This window comes from Lepidochelys kempii, chromosome 2 (genome assembly GCF_965140265.1).
Source record: "Lepidochelys kempii isolate rLepKem1 chromosome 2, rLepKem1.hap2, whole genome shotgun sequence".
NCBI classification, from domain to species: Eukaryota; Metazoa; Chordata; order Testudines; family Cheloniidae; genus Lepidochelys; species Lepidochelys kempii.
This window is the reverse complement of record NC_133257.1, coordinates 105,656,923-105,672,748: the sequence shown is the minus strand read 5'-3', so window position 1 is coordinate 105,672,748 and position 15,826 is coordinate 105,656,923. Positions and strand designations below refer to the sequence as shown.

The window sequence follows — 15,826 nt, the reverse complement described above, 5'->3', positions numbered from 1 at the left end:
CACAGCAGCAATTTCTCCAAGTTACTTTTTCGGCTGTTAAAATGAAAATAAATGAATTAATCAGTAGAAAAGGACGGAATCTACCGCTCAGATCGAGGGGCCGGTATGATGTGGTTTACATGAAGGATTACCTGGGCTCGAAATAGTGCTTTGAAATTCTCAGCATGGATAAACTGAGAATTGTCTGTATGTTAACATGTGTTTGAAATGCCATACTTCAGGGGGAACAGAATGGGTGAAGTTTATGTAGAAACAGCTGACTAGCAGTTGCTTGTTCATACTGTGAAAAGGAGTTTGCAGCATTTGTGGCATGTATGTGAATAAGCTGGAGGTCATTTCATTCACATGCTTTTAGGCTGTGACATCACCTGGTCATGATGACAATGGCATCATGCGCTACGGTAATGATACAGCTGAGTGGGGACTCCCAAGGCAATGACGGGCATGCCCTGATGATGGCTATGTTTGTGTGATGAAAGTAATACTGTATAATGCAATGTACCTTCGCCAAGTGAAAATGTAGATTTTCAAGTAATGGATGTTTAACTTCAAAAACTAAATACTATGTTCTAAGGGAAAATACTGTTGATCTGCTCCAAGGTTAATCGCAGCATGATTCTAGTGCACCATACACTTTAAAAAATATATATATATATTTCCTGCAAGTTTTTGGGAAATAGTCTGTGCTGTACTGCCATGATAGCTCTCTAATGTTGTAATCATTAATGTTCTTCTGATGAAAATGCAGGAAATGTGTCTGTGGTGAACACAATTAAACGTTGATACACAATCTGTTTTACTGTGTATTTATTTGCATTACATCCCTTCCGAATTCGCTGCAGGACTCTAACTATAACATAAAGAGTTACACGGTCATTGCCATTTAAGAGTAACATAATTGCTGTGTTCTGTTTTAATATGGCTCTTTGAATTATTGGTGGTGTTACTGCTTGGGTTTTGTTGTGAATTTGGTGTTTTATAATACTTCTAATCTTGATCTTTTTCAGAGCACTCTTATTAGGCTTGGCTTGTAATCCGAACCTGAAAGAGGTGTCTTTAGATCTCAGTAGCTGTGAGGTAAGAATACTGTATCAGAACAAGTTGGAAAGCAGCAATTACTTGGAATTACTCTTTTCCTCAGATACATGGAACCATTTGCTCCTCTTCTGTAGTTAAAAGATATAGAAAAGATCAATTATTTTTATAAAAATGAGCTGATATATATATATATATATATATAGTGCCAACCAAATAGGAGTAAAACTATTTGTGGTGGGCTTGGCTGGTAATGCTCATTGCAAAGATTTTTCTAGATGATGCAGAGCACTGCACTGTTAGAGGCATGGCATCCCCTGTAAAATGGAGTTGTAATGTAAAGTGGGCTTTTCTAAACCCCAGGCAACCTGAGCTGAATGGGTAGCAGCAAGCTGCATATCTTGAAGCTCTTACTGCAGTCTGACTCTCTTCTCCCCAATTTCTCTTTGAGCCCTGCACCCCTTCCCAGATTCACTCTCAGATGTTGTAAGAAACTCTGGTTTTCTAGTTCCAGTTGGAACCTCTTGTCGGAGATTATTGAAACATCTCTTTCACTTTAAGAGGCCTGGTTCAGATGTTCTTCGAATTTTTCCACAATAAATAAATAAAGCACCCTTGTTTATAATAATCCATTGGAAGTTTGAAGCTAGAGTTCACTACTTTGCTTCGGTTCTCTACCCTTTCCACAGGCTGGAGCTTGTTGTGTGCTGAGCACTCTTTTGAGGTACTTGGCATGCTATCTCATAGAACTACTTAGCATTGCTCAGGATAAAGACCCAGTTGCATTCACTAGATGGTTCCTATGAGTGCTGCATAGATAAAAGATCACTGAAGAAGTTGGGGAAAGGAGGAGAATCACTCACTCAGCAACTGTGTGGACTTTGCAAACAAATATGAGAACAAAAGAGTAGTCTGAACTTTAGTCCTCCTAAGCTTAGCAGTGAAAACCCCAGAGGAAAGAGCCCACAGTTTTTTGTAAAGGTGACTTGAATGTCCTAGTGGTGGGGCATCCATAGTGTGATATGTATGGAATGCTGTTTGTATCAATTTCAAACTAAGCTGTATACTGGCATCTCTGGACCAGATGCATAATGTCTTGGTAGCAGGGGTGTAGTTTGGGGGAGGTAGATGGGACATTGCCTTCCAAAATGGCAAGCCTCAGGCAGGCATGGAATTTGCTCCCTTCCATCCCCCCATGCAGCCCTGTTGGGCTGACTGGAGCTGCCCCGCCAAATATAGAAGTAAAACTATGCCTGTGCTTGGTAGCCAGTATGAAGAAAGGGAATTAATTAGTGGAGATTTCTTGAGAAAAGAGGATAGGAAAAGTTGAGGCTAGTTGGCCTGAAAATAAGTCCTCGTGAGCTGTTCTGGTTTGTGTGTGCTTTCACATGACATACCTATTCACGTTGCATCGTCCCCATCCGTCTGATTTTTGTGAGCAGTCAGAGCACTGAAATATACAAAAATCCTGCTCTCTGAAGTGCTTCTCGAGAGTAAAGCACACTGAGAGAGCAGAGGTTCAGCTCGCTACCTGCACCTCCAATAATCATATAAGCCAGAGTTTGGTTTTGGTGGGTCTCCTAAAAGAGAAGTTGGTAGCACTCATTTGGGGAGAACTGGTGGATTTTTTTCAAGATTTAAATAAAAAAGTATGTTTGACATATCTTAAATTCTGGGCCTGTCAAATCTGACTCTTCCCCTCCAAATAGGAGAGAGCTCAACTTGATGAATATAATTGAAGTGCAGAAATCCTTATCCTATGCTATGTTGTTGTCTGATAATTGATCACACGGTAAAGAGTGGGAATTACATTAGGAGTTTCCCTGATGAGAGAAACACAACCTATTTTTGAATGCATTTAGTACTTTGTTTTGATCTATTGTATTCTTTTGAAACCATTTTCTTTTAAAGAGCAGTAGTGTGTAAATTGCAAATAAGATAGCTTTCAAGTCAGGAAGAGGGAGGGAGGGAGGAATGGGGGGTGTAGTTTCAAAGTCCATTTTTTAAAATATGGAGTCCTGTTTTTTTTGTTTTTTTGTTTTGTTGTTTTTTTTAAGAGTAGTTGACTTTCGTGATTGTAAATTACATACATAATTTTGCTGGAGTTCACGGGAAGGAAGACACAAACGTGGCTTTAAGGGCTGGCATTAATGGGGGCAGTTTTTGGAATTAGGCAATTTCTGCAGTCGGTAGAGGAGAAAGCTAAACCACCAGGGCCTGGGGGTGGAGGGAAGCCCCTCAGTTGGGGGGCCATGCTATGTTGAACACTGAGCCAAGTCTGATCATGACATATACCTATCACCTTGTGAGCCCTCTTCCACATCTTGTGCAGAGAGGCTGGCCCCTTTCTCACCGCTGTCTTTCTTAATTAAACTGTCCAAGCCTGTACTGGTTCCTGACCCATGGGAAGACGTATATCCCAGGAGTAATGCCAGAGTCAGGAGAAGATGTTCTCTTCTACCTTCTGGTGACTTAAATAGGCTTCCTGCTTAGCTTAGTTTGAAGGATTGCTTCCCCCAAGACAAAATGTGAACTTAAAACAGCTGTAAAAGAGAAAATCAAGCCAGTCAGTCAACTGACATTTCTCCATAGTCCCTTGCCCTGACTTGTCTCCCCATGACTAAACCGCATCCATCCTCTTGTGTTTTTAAAAAAAAAGTTATGCTTGCAACAATCTCATCCATAATGTAGGGTAGGAAGCACCCTGACAGGAGCTGAGATTGGTTAGATCTCTGACCTGGTTAGACCTCTGACTCGCTCTGGATGAGCAATCAGCGCAGCCTTTGCCCAGCAATAAAGTCTGTGAGCCAGTTTCCCTCCTCTCTCCCAACTCCAGCTCCTGTGAGGGTGTAGCAGTAAGAGGCAGGAAGCCCTGATGCTTCCACCTTTGTCCTTCCTTCTCCCTGCTCATGCAAAGTTGTATACAGGCTGCAGGGCCGGGGGCCTTAATTCTGCATGGAAAGATAAATTTCTCCTTTCCGCTCTTTCTTTTCTCTTTTTATTTGCCAGCACATCAAATTTCTGGTGTACTAACTCCAATCCAGAGCTTGATTGTTTTATATTGCTAATTTTATTATGAAAACTGCAGTTTTATTTCTACCTGCTCAGCACTGATATATTTCACTCTTTTTCCCTTCTGCTTCACTTAGCTTGGTCACTGTGTAAGTACCCTCCGTGCATTACCTTCAGCATATTAACCGTTAAATTAGTAAGCACTTTGTTTTCACTCCCCGCATACTGGTACATTATAGCTTCTGCTGTGCTTTCTGCTTTTTAATTGCTGAAAAGCTGGTTCTTAATATGTGATGTATTGGTATTTGTTATCTCTGAAGTATGGACACAGGATGTGGGGTTTTATATCCTGTCATGGGTCAAGTTTACAAAGGACTGTAAACCTAATCTTTACTTTTGTACACTCTGTCTTTTGTGGGAGCAAATAATATAATTTTGACTCTCTCTGACTTTTGGGATCAAATGTTTCTTTACCCTTACATTAAGTAGACATCAATATTCTTATATTTGTGTCCCCTAAAATTGCAAATATAAAATTGTGGATGCAAACTTAAAAGCTGCCCTTGAAAAATTGTTCCTGTGTGTATTTAAAGCATGCACAGAATTGGCATTTAAGCCCTATTTTGGATGTAATTTTGGCGCAGAGAAATTGTACCATACTATTGATTGATACAGAATCCCTTTCGAGATTCTTATAAAGTTTTTTTAATTCAAAAAGAAATTCTGAGTACAGAAACTGACAGTGTGTTGAAATGTAGCCAATAAAAAATGTGCTCAGAGAAATGTTTGTCTAAGTTATACTTTCTTTTTTATGTAACACGAGTTCAAGTCCGAGCAAAGCCAAATTTATAATATGCCACTAAGATGTCCATATTTTTAAAAAGACAAATTAAATAAAGGCCGAGTCCATATAATATGTCAGTTCCACTGGCTTAACAATAATTAATGTGGCAGGTTGTGTAAAAGGGTTGTCTAGTAGCGTGTGAGTCAGTGAGCAAATTCCAAAGTGAAGTGGAATGATTCTGGCACGCATATTGCAAGTGTTACAAATGCTGTTAGTAAATTAGAGATGGACTAAAGCTGCACAAATTTTGATCCAGATTTAGATTTTTAACTCCACCAGTTCCAGGAGGGTTTGGATCCGGGGTTTCTTTCAGTCCATTGAAAAAAGAAGGGCTGTGTACAAAATATCCTTCTTGGTTTAGGCGTATTTTATATTTAAGATTTTAGCTTGGCCCCATCACTGTAATAAAAGTCGAAATTGGGGCATTAAGCTCTTTGTCCACCGATGAGAAATCTACAACCTTTCTTAAAAATTGCTAGAACAGTTAACTGAAAAATATTGCTACAAAATATTAGTGAAATATTGCTACAAAATATTAGTGAATCTGGATTAGAGCTGGGTTAAAGGACCATTTTTGCTTAGAGAATATTCACAAAAATCTGCCAATTTGGTTCAGGATATTTGGTCAAATCTACAAATAAGGTGAAATGTTGCCCCTTTTTTATGCATAGCAATATAACAGAGACAGTACTTTTCCCCCCGATGGGTGAAATGGCAGCTTTATGCTTATAAATCCTGTCTTTTGGTTTCATGAAAACCAGAAAATAGTTTGGAGTGACAAATATAAAATGTATCATTACTGTCTTTTTTTGTAGTGGTCCTACTCTGGGTGATGTTTATGTAGGGAAGACATGATTGTGTTGCATTAATAAGAAATATGAAAATGTTTTTCCTTCTTGGAAAATGTTACTTTAGTATGCAATTCATAGAAATGGTCAATAGTTTTTAACCTTTTAAAGTCTGTGGTTTTAATAATTTGTATCCCTGCCTTTGAAGCCTTTTCAGAAATTTCACTAAATCTTGAAACTGTATTTTAATATGCTGCAATAATTCAGATTAATAATGCAGTGCTCTAAACCACACAAGTAATCCTTTCTGTCGTAATGTTTTTCTTCATCCCCATTTTGAATAAGGAAAAGCTCATCTTCTGATTCTTGCTGTTATGATTTTATTAAAGTGTTATAGCTGTTATAAAGCTTTTTAAAAAGTCATGATTGGTCAAAAAAGGCCAAACCCCTGCTGATCCTTGACTTGTTGCTATTTATCACCAACTCCCTTCTCTCTGCTGCACATAGCACCTTGCTTTGGTGCTTAGAGGTAGTAGAAGGCTCTTACTGTAAAACTTTGTCTGTAGAATTCAAGGATGGAAAGGAATGCATAATATCTTTGGCTTTTATGTTGATTGATATCCATTCTTCCCAATAGGAACATAAAAGCACTTAAATGTTTTTACAATAAGGCAAGCAGCAAAACCCTGAAGTCTCTGCCAGCTTGAAGAGTGAAAGGGGGTTTGTCAGTACCACTTAAACACATCCCTGGTTAAGCTTCTGTCCAATACTTGTTACCAGAAAAGAGAGAGAATTTTACTCTTTTATTATATGCATATCACGAGAGATAAGCATAGAGATTTTTGTGTAGGCTGTAGCATTAATGTCAACAAGTTATAATGTTGTTGCTATTTTTGCTCTATGTGGTATCCTTTATATTTACAAAACTCCTGCTGCTATTTTCTGTTATCAAAATACCTTAATTAGTTGCAGATGTTTTGTCTGTCTCTAGTTGAGATCTGGAGGTGCACAAGTTCTGGAAGGGTGCATAGCAGAAGTACACAATATCACCAGCCTAGACATTTCAGACAATGGTAAGTACATATAAAAGGGGTGAAAGGTAATGCATGCCCTGAAGCTGATTAAGAAATGCTACTTAAATAATTTTATACCATGATGTAATAATGTTTATGTACCATAGGGCTTTGTGTGGGGTTTTTCAATATCACAACAGGTTTTATTAAGAATGGCATCAAAACAAAGTGTGTCCTTGGCTTTGTTTAAGCTTAAGATAGCTGAATCCGAAAGTTATCCAGTGCCTAGTAAGTTTCATCAGCTGAAACATTACCTTTATCAATATGGTAGCCAGATTTCAGCATATTCATTTTCTCACCCAAGAACAGACTGAAATGCAGCCTGTTTTAGCAGGTTGGTTTATTCAAAAGCTTCTTACATTAGCCTCTTTGTATCTGGAGGCTGAAAGAGCACGTTGGTACATATAACTGTTGAGATTGGCAATGTAGCATGTTCCTCTAATTCTCAAAGCCAAGGAACAGAAAAGATCTCCATTGCTTAACAAAGAGAAGAATGTTTGTCCTAGTCTTCCGCTGGAGGAGTGAGGTTTAGGGATTAAATCCTCCTCCTCTTTTTTTTGCTGTGTGTGCAGTTGCTGATTAGCGGAGAGCTTTTAAATGGTTTGATTACAAACAATAGAGTTGCCTTGTGGAACAATGGAAAATGAAAGGAGACCAAAAGATTTAAAAATAAAAGAATTTAAAAGAAGTGTTCCAGAGTCATTTAAATTGACATGTTGGTGTAAAGTCACTCAAGTGAATGTGGTTTTGTTGATTCAACCCCGTCTAGCAAATGGAGTGTGTTTTTAATTCTGCATTTAATCTGATTCCTCACAGGCCTAGAATCTGATCTCTCGACACTTGTAATCTGGCTTAGTAAAAATCGATCAATAAGACACTTGGCGTTAGGCAAAAATTTTAACAACATGAAATCCAAGTAAGGTTTTTATTATTTTTTTAAAGACTAGCAAAATTGATAGCGAAAAGCTGCTGATTTTAATTGTCTCTATCACTTTTTGCCCTGCAGAAATCTTACTCCTGTACTTGATAATTTAGTACAGATGATTCAAGATGAGGATTCAGTGAGTACCCTTTACCTTACTATAATAATGCATATTTTATGTAGCATCATCCTTGCAGTTTACCACTGGTTTACTACTGTGAAATTATTTGCTGCCTGTTATTTTGACAACATTATAAAAACATATTTTGTTTGTTCTGATATTTGTTTTGTTAAATAAGAAATTAGCTTTAAATTGTAATTGGGATTACATATAACTAAAGGGGGATCTGTTTTTCACTTAGTGCATGCTCAGAGCTCTCTTTATGCAGTAATAGAAGATGCACATTGGAAGAATAATCTATTCCAAAATGTTTGAAGTTCTTAACCTAGTTTTCTGTAAGTCATACAATCCGATAGGCACAGATTTTAGACATTTTCATTTCTCAGTAGAAGATTGCAACCCTAGTTTTTTTGGGGGGTGGGGTGAGGAGAGGTATTTCCTCATACTGTTCTTGATTACCACATTTTTTGCTCAATAGCATACAGAATTGCTGCATCCGCCCATCAAAATCTCTTTCACCCAAGAAAAACTGAAGAAAACTAGAAGAAATTAAAGGAACATTTTTCTTTATATATTTATTATTTTCTTCACATTCTCTCAGTACAGTACTTCAGTGGGTAATTTTAATGCATCTTTGCATTGAGTGCTCCATTGGCAGCCTGTCCTACAGTCTTCCTTTCCAACCCTTCCCCAAATTTCAAAAGAACCTTTGTTGGCTGGACTTTGCTCCCCTGTTGCCCTATGTGCGTTGTTCCTGGGTTGGCCAGAAGAGATTTCTTAGGGATGCTGACTTCTCTCTGCTCTGCTTTGCTCTGCTCTATATAGGTTTTTGTAGCATGTTTATCACCTTCTTCAGTTCCTTCTCTTCTCTGTCTCCCTCAAATTACAAGTAAGCTCTGCTTTCTCCAGCCTCCAAGAATAACTAACTCTTGACTCCAGCTGCTGGCCCACCTCCTTTATTCCCTTCACCTCCAAGTTCATTGAATCCACAGTCTGTAACCATTATTTCTATTTCCTCTCCTTCTGGACTACTCCAGTCTAACATCTGTCTTCTCCACTCCTTTGAAACTGCTTTTGCCAAGATTTCTAATGACTGATTATTTCCTGGCCAGATCTTAGGACCTCTACTCCATCCTCTCCTTCTTGACCTCTCAGCTGCTCCTCCCACTCCCTCTATTCATACGGGTCAAACAGGGTTCTGTCCGGCCCTCACCATCTCCTGTCTTGATTGTTAGAGCCTTCTCCTCTCTACCTACCCTGGCTCCTGTACTGTACTCTCCATTTCATGCATAATGCAGAGACTAACACTCTTTGGATCCATGTGCTGACTCGCTCTCCTCCTCAGCATCAACTCCAAGATCCTTGTCCTCATTTTTAAGGCTCTGTATAACTGCTTCTCCCCTTCCTACTTATCTGACTTCACCTGAAAGCCATCTTCAGGCTTTCTTCCATGTCCCTCCTGAACTGATACACAACATGCCCTCACCCTCTCTTAAGTCCAGAGCAGTCCCTAGGATGAGTGGAGGGCCCGGGACAAATCAGCCCCCGCCATAGGTGTGGGAACTACGGGTGCAGGGGTGCTGCAGCATCATCCCTGGGCTCCCGGCATTATGCGTCCAGGGTCTTGGCTGCCACGCCACGCACTCAGGGTCTTGGCTGCTGCTCCGCGCGCTCAGGGTCTTGGCTGCCCAAAGCTCAGGGCCCAGAGCAGTCACCCCGATTCACCGTACCCAAGGGACAGCGCTGCTTAAGTCACTTCCTGCCTTCAAACACCCTTCTCCAGTGACAAAGGAAGTAAGCCAATTAAGTCATTTATTTAGACATTTGAAAAAATGTCCTCTTCTTTGTTCTGTGCACTAATCTTCAGTGCAGAACCATGTGATCTTATTTTTGTAATCCTGTGTCTACTCCCCCCAACCCCCTCCCTACAGTTTTATTATTTCTCTTTGCATCATGTTCGCAATTAGTTTGTAAATTTCTCGGGGCAGGGATCTTGTTATTAATCTGCATTATGAGGTGCCTGGTATATTCATGGGTGCCGAAAACAACAACAAAACTGTCTTCTAGCATCTGAAGGATCTAGCTCATAAGCCCGAACTCTGTTGTCCTGTGTGTGAACAAGTTGTTTCAGACAGACTCTAAGAATGACTCTCTGTCCATGCTGAGGTACTCCTGAAATGGAGGTATCTTCACTTTCACATGCTTGCCAATATTGTAAAATGATCCTCTCATTTTCAGTTCTTTTGTTTTTCTTAATCATAACTGTTACTTAACTAATGGTTGAAAAAGATTATCTGCTGTTTTGTAGTACCTGATGTTAAGAATACTGGGGGGAGAGTTTATAATCTGAAAGAACCCCCTGCAAAATAATTCTTCAGATATTTATACATACTTTAAACAGAGCTATTGCTATGTTGAAATATAGAGAGCATGTTACTTAGCTGTGTAGTGTTTTAAAGGCTCTGTTGTTTTCATACCATTGATAGAGAAGCAGGATACTAATTGTTGGTTTTTTCCTCCCCTGCTGAATGACTAATGAATGAAATGCTTTAAATGTTTAGTAGTTTGGTAAAATGACTGAAGAAATGCAACCAGCCACTCACATTTTTCTACACAATTTTTAAAACAACCAGCAAAATACCAGGTGTTGAAGATGCATGAGAATACAATACCTGAATTGTATTTTTTTTTTAAATCTATAAATAGATCTTGTACTGCACAGCCCATAAAAACTTTTATTTCCTCACACTGCAGTAAAGGCTCAGGGGCTGTATAATTATCATACTTTATTCTTTCCCGCTGCAGAAAAATGGATGCTGCACTGCTGGCTAAACATTACTCAAACTGATGGTTGAACCTCCTGTAAGGGGTTGAATGCCCTCAGTTCTGATGTCAGTGGAGGGTGCTCAGCACTTCACAGGAGACTCTCTGCACCTTGCAGGATTTGGTCCTTTGAGTTTTTTTAAAGCATTTGTATTCTTAGATTAAATAAATTGAATTTGATAATTAACCCCCAAGTGTACCTAGCAAGTGTGTGGCAGTACCAAATGTATATGGTCTCTAATTACATTCTTTAGGATAAGAAATGTTTTTCCCCCTATTCCCTCCCTGAATAAGATTAATTTGAAAGATGTTTAATGTAGCAGTTCAACATCCATTTTCTGCAGCAGGAAAGAAGAAAGTGTGTGTTTGATATCAAGCTCCCAATATGCATCTGAAATCATAGGGTGCTGCTGGGGAATAAAAGTTTTTATGGTCTGTGCAGAATTGCATCTATTTATACAGGATTTTTTTAAAAGGAAATATTCAGTTCAGATATTGCATTCTCATGCATATTTAACACCTGGTCTCTTTTTTTTTGATTTTGTAGAGTAACGTTTGCTCCTGATTGAATTTTTGCACTCATGATACCAGATCATTTAAAGCATTTCACTCATTACTCATTCAGTAGGGGCAAGGGAAAGACGCAAGAAAACCAGTTAGTAATTCACCTACCTCTCTGTCAATAGTGTGAAAATGAAAGCGTTTAAATGCATCACATGCTGTGAATAACATGCTGTCTATATTTGTAACGTGGCAATACCATATGTATAAAGAGCTGAAGCATTACGTTACAGGGAATTGTTTCAGACTACGAATTCTCCCTTCAGGGTTTAAATAGAGGTGGACAGGAAACAGTTTTCCCATCCTGTGAGGATTTTGAAAACATTTCCAATCCCAAATTACAGCAAAAATGTTGAAAATTTTCATCAGGCAAAAATACCCATCCTCCTACCCCCAAATCAGATTGGGTCAATTGTTTTAATTTTTGACCTTTTTTCGAAGTTATAAATTAACTTAAATTTCTAAATAAATGGTTGTTTCAACCTGAAAACCAGAAATTTTTCAGTTCAGATATGTCAAAATGGCATTTTTTTTCAAAAAAAATTTCGAAACAGAAAATTTGTCAAGGCCGACCCTTTCCAGTGAACAGTTTTGTTCACTGACTTGGCATTTTTCAATGTGAGACGTTTTGTAAAAATAGTTCCCAACCTTCTCTAGTTCTGACTGCATAGTCTAAGTAAACATCAGGCTCTTCAGAGCAACTGATGAGCTCCCTAACTAAATGCTGAAAAATTTGAATAAGTTGATAATTGTTTAAGAAAACAAAATACCAGAAAGCATAACTGGCCTCTCAACTGGTGAAAATGAAGCTGCCTTAGCTTGAGAGGTGGGCCATTATGAATGGGTTCATTCCTGCAAGCCTCATGGAAATCATTCCCACACAGGGCATCATTTCGGGTTATGAGCTTCTTTCCTCAGCCAGCAGGAGACACAATTACTTTATGGCACTCGAGTATAGCAGATCGCTCATAATGCAGAAAAAAAAAAGAACTCTATCATGAGGAGCTAGCTGGCAAACTAATCAACTTCAGACATAAAGCAATGTGTGGGGCTAGCATGACCGTCGGGAGCAGCTGCAGGTGGAGAGACAGGGTAACAGAAATAAAGTGTCACAGTTACTCACTCAAGGCTATTGGCTAGCATGGAGAAATAAAGACATTTTTATATTCGGTGTTTAAATGTCCTGGTTGGCTCACTTCTTGTCACTCTCAGGGGAGGGGATTCAAATGAGAAAGAGATGTTCAGGTGTATCAGCTCAGCTCTAAGCATTGAGAGTTGGCAAGGAAGAAAGCGTAGGAACAGTTGTAAAAGTAGACAAGTGGATTATCTGAGCTGGCATCGTTGAGGTGGAAGGAGGGCAGTGTCATTCAAAAAATATTGGACTGAGTTTTGTAGGACTTCGAAAGTAAGGACAAGAAGCTTGAAGTTGATGCTGTGGAGAAGGGGAACTAGGGGAACATCTGAAGAAGGATGACATGGTCTGATCAGCTGGAGATGAGAGTGCTGGTTACTAGGGCCCTACCAAATTCACAGCCATGAAAAACACGTCACAGACCATGAAATCTGATCTTTTCTGTGCTTTTACCCTATACTAAACAGATTTCACGGCGGAGACCAGTGTTTCTCAAATTGGAGGTCCTGACCCAAAAGGGAGTTGCGAGGAGGGTTAAAGGTTATTTTAGGGGGGTCACGGTATTGCCACCCTCACTTCTGTGTTGACTTCAGAGCGGAGCGGCCGGGAGAGCAGCAGCTGTTGGCTGGGCATCCAACTCTGAAGGCAGCGCCCCGCCAGCAGCAGCACAATAACCTTGCAACCCTCCTCCCCAACTCCTTTTTGGGACAGGACCCCTATAATTACAACACCATGAAATTTCAGGTGAAATAGCTGAAATCATGACATTTAAGATTTTAAAAATCCTATGACCATGAAATTGACCAAAATGGACTGTGAATTTGGTAGGGCCCTACTGATTACCTTCCAGGAGACATTCAGCGTTGTGCAGGGTCAGGTCCCAAAATGGTTGTAATGTGTAATAATTTTTCCCCATTCTGAAAAAATATATAATTCAAGCACTAACAGGTCTAATTTATACGTTAAATCACTGGAGTTACAATTACTCTAGCCAGACTAGCAATTCTTTAGTAATCCAAGGATGCTGTGGTGGTATTAATTTCATTTAATGGGAGGTAAATGTCTCTAGGCTTATACTGGGAAAAGTTCAAGTGTGCATTTTTATGTTCACAAAGGTTTTACGTCCTAATTTTAAAATTAAACAAATGCAGCTTACAAGTCCTAAGCAAAGTTTAAAAGGAAAATATCTTTTCAAGACGAGAAAACTGCTGGGCTAATCAATCACTGTTCAGAAATGGTCCATTTTACTATACAACAAGCTCCACAACAGTCGAATTTTCTCCTTTTAAGAATAATTAAGGTTGTATGTAGTGATGATCCCCTGCATTTTACGTTTCTGTTTTACTTGGTGGCAGTGGGGTAGCTTAAGCAAGTACTGCTGGACTGATTAGTGTGTTCATGTGTCCTGTTTTTCTGCTGTGACTCTGTCTCACAGAAGCACTTAGTACCTCAATTAAACGTGTGCATCCAGTCCCAATACTATTCCAATGTGAAGTTAATATTTTTCTGACTGCATAAGGGAATAGAACAGGGAAGCACTGACAGCGCTAGGAGAATTAATAATTATTTGATAGCTGTCATTTAAAATAATCAGTGCATTGCTTTGTCAGTGTTAGACTCTTTAATTATAAACCCACTATGCCTCCAAATCTGTGTACATTCTGTCTTTATAAACATACATCTCAATGCAACATGCTTTTTGGTTATAATTTGTTGTTACTTGTCATACAGTAGTGACAAGGGGCCTGGGCTGTGTAGTGGTAGGTAGTACTGTACAAGCATTTTGGTCTCTAAAAGGGGTATTCACTTTTTGAAGGGTTATAAACTTGGTGACTGTTGAATAAAGGGAAATATTTTAAGTTATCACACATCATCAACTTTGTATTATAGTTCTCAGATGTCTTTAGTAGTTGTGATGCCACAGCAAGGTTAAGGTGATGGAAAAACGTATAATTCATAAACTATTACATTTGGCTATTTGGGGCTGCGGGGAGAAGACAAAAATGAGTCTGTGTTTGTAGGTATGTTTTTAAAAAGATATTTTTAGTATAAGTCTTTCGAGTCAATATACAGGATCCACAGCATACCAGTGCTCCATAGTGGCCCACAAGAAGCAGTTGCAGTAGTACATGTTGTTGTTTTTTTTAAAAGTACCTAAATGGAGCATAATCATGCAATGAACAATAATCACAGTGATCTTTCTACTGCGTACAGATGTGGTCCCCTCATCTCAAAAAAGATATACTGGCATTAGAAAAGGTTCAGAAAAGGGCAACTAAAATGATTACAGGTTTGGAACAGGTCCCAGATGAGGAGAGATTAAAGAGGCCAGGACTTTTCAGCTTGGAAAAGAGGAGACTAAGGGGGGATATGATAGAGGTATATAAAATCATGAGTGGTGTGGAGAAAGTGAATAAGGAAAAGTTATTTACTTGTTCCCATAATATAAGAACTAGGGGCCACCAAATGAAATTAATGGGCAGCAGGTTTAAAACAAATAAAAGGAAGTTCTTCACTCAGCGCACAGTCAACCTGAGGAACTCCTTGCCTGAGGAGGTTGTGAAGGCTACGACGATAACAGGATTTAAGAGAGAACTGGATAAATTCATGGAGGTTAAGTCCCTTAATGGCTATTAGCCAGGATGGGTAAGGAATGGTGTCCCTAGCCTCTGTTTGTCAGAGTGTGGAGATGGATGGCAGGCAAGAGATCACTTGATCATTACCTGTTAGGTTCACTCCCTCTGGGGCACCTGGCATTGGCCCCTGTTGGTAGACAGGATACTGGGCTGGATGGACCTTTGGTCTGACTCAGTATGGCCGTTCTTATGTTCTAGTCATCTTATGCGTGTCTACAAGGGACCTCTCTTAATTTCAGACTTGTCACCCATGCAGTCTTTTTTAAAGGAATGGATGTACACCCCCAACCTCTCTCCCTTCCTCTCCCCCCACCTTCCACCCCCCCCCCCCCCCCCAAAAAAAAGCTCTTAATGTTGAGGTTACTGTAGTAAAACAATATAAGCAAGGCACTTCAGGAATAAAGTTGTCAGATTGTTTGACTTGTTCTATTTGTATTTCAAAGATCTCAGATCATTATGTTTGTTTACCATGTTATGTTACAGTAGCTACAGTAAACACTGCAATGAATCTGTTACATAGTGTCCCCCCTGTTCCCCACCCATCCCTCTGAGAGGTTCACTAACTTCTAAGGGAGCCCTAAGAACCCTCTTTTAGTTGATGTACTAGAATGCATTCTCAGCTCTTGTTTGTTGTTTATATTGTCTATATACTCCACAGCCTTTGCAGTCACTCTCCCTGGCAGATTCCAAGCTGAAGACTGAGCTTACCATAATTATCAATGCATTGGGCAGCAATACTTCTCTTACAAAAGTGGATATTAGTGGGAACGGAATGGGAGACATGGGAGCAAAGATGCTAGCAAAAGCCCTACAGATAAACACCAAGCTCAGGTATAGCTTATTTGCATTAGAAAGGTTGTATGTTTAATAATGTTGTCA

The 15,826-nt window shown here is 39.4% G+C and overlaps 1 protein-coding gene across 5 annotated transcripts in view; it reads left to right on the top strand.

Moving 5' to 3' along the window:
- The window catches only part of CARMIL1 (capping protein regulator and myosin 1 linker 1), a 254,387-nt gene that overhangs the window by 156,906 nt on the left and 81,655 nt on the right, over window positions 1-15,826 (top strand). For all 5 annotated transcript variants that reach the window (XR_012157297.1, XM_073331850.1, XM_073331849.1 and 2 more), the window contains 5 exons: window positions 1,008-1,077; window positions 6,671-6,752; window positions 7,569-7,668; window positions 7,759-7,813; window positions 15,606-15,778. Coding sequence is in view for 4 of the 5 variants with exons in the window: in XM_073331850.1 (XP_073187951.1) it covers window positions 1,008-1,077; window positions 6,671-6,752; window positions 7,569-7,668; window positions 7,759-7,813; window positions 15,606-15,778 (480 nt within the window). In the remaining variant the exon portion in view is untranslated. The remainder of the gene's footprint in view (window positions 1-1,007; window positions 1,078-6,670; window positions 6,753-7,568; window positions 7,669-7,758; window positions 7,814-15,605; window positions 15,779-15,826) is intronic.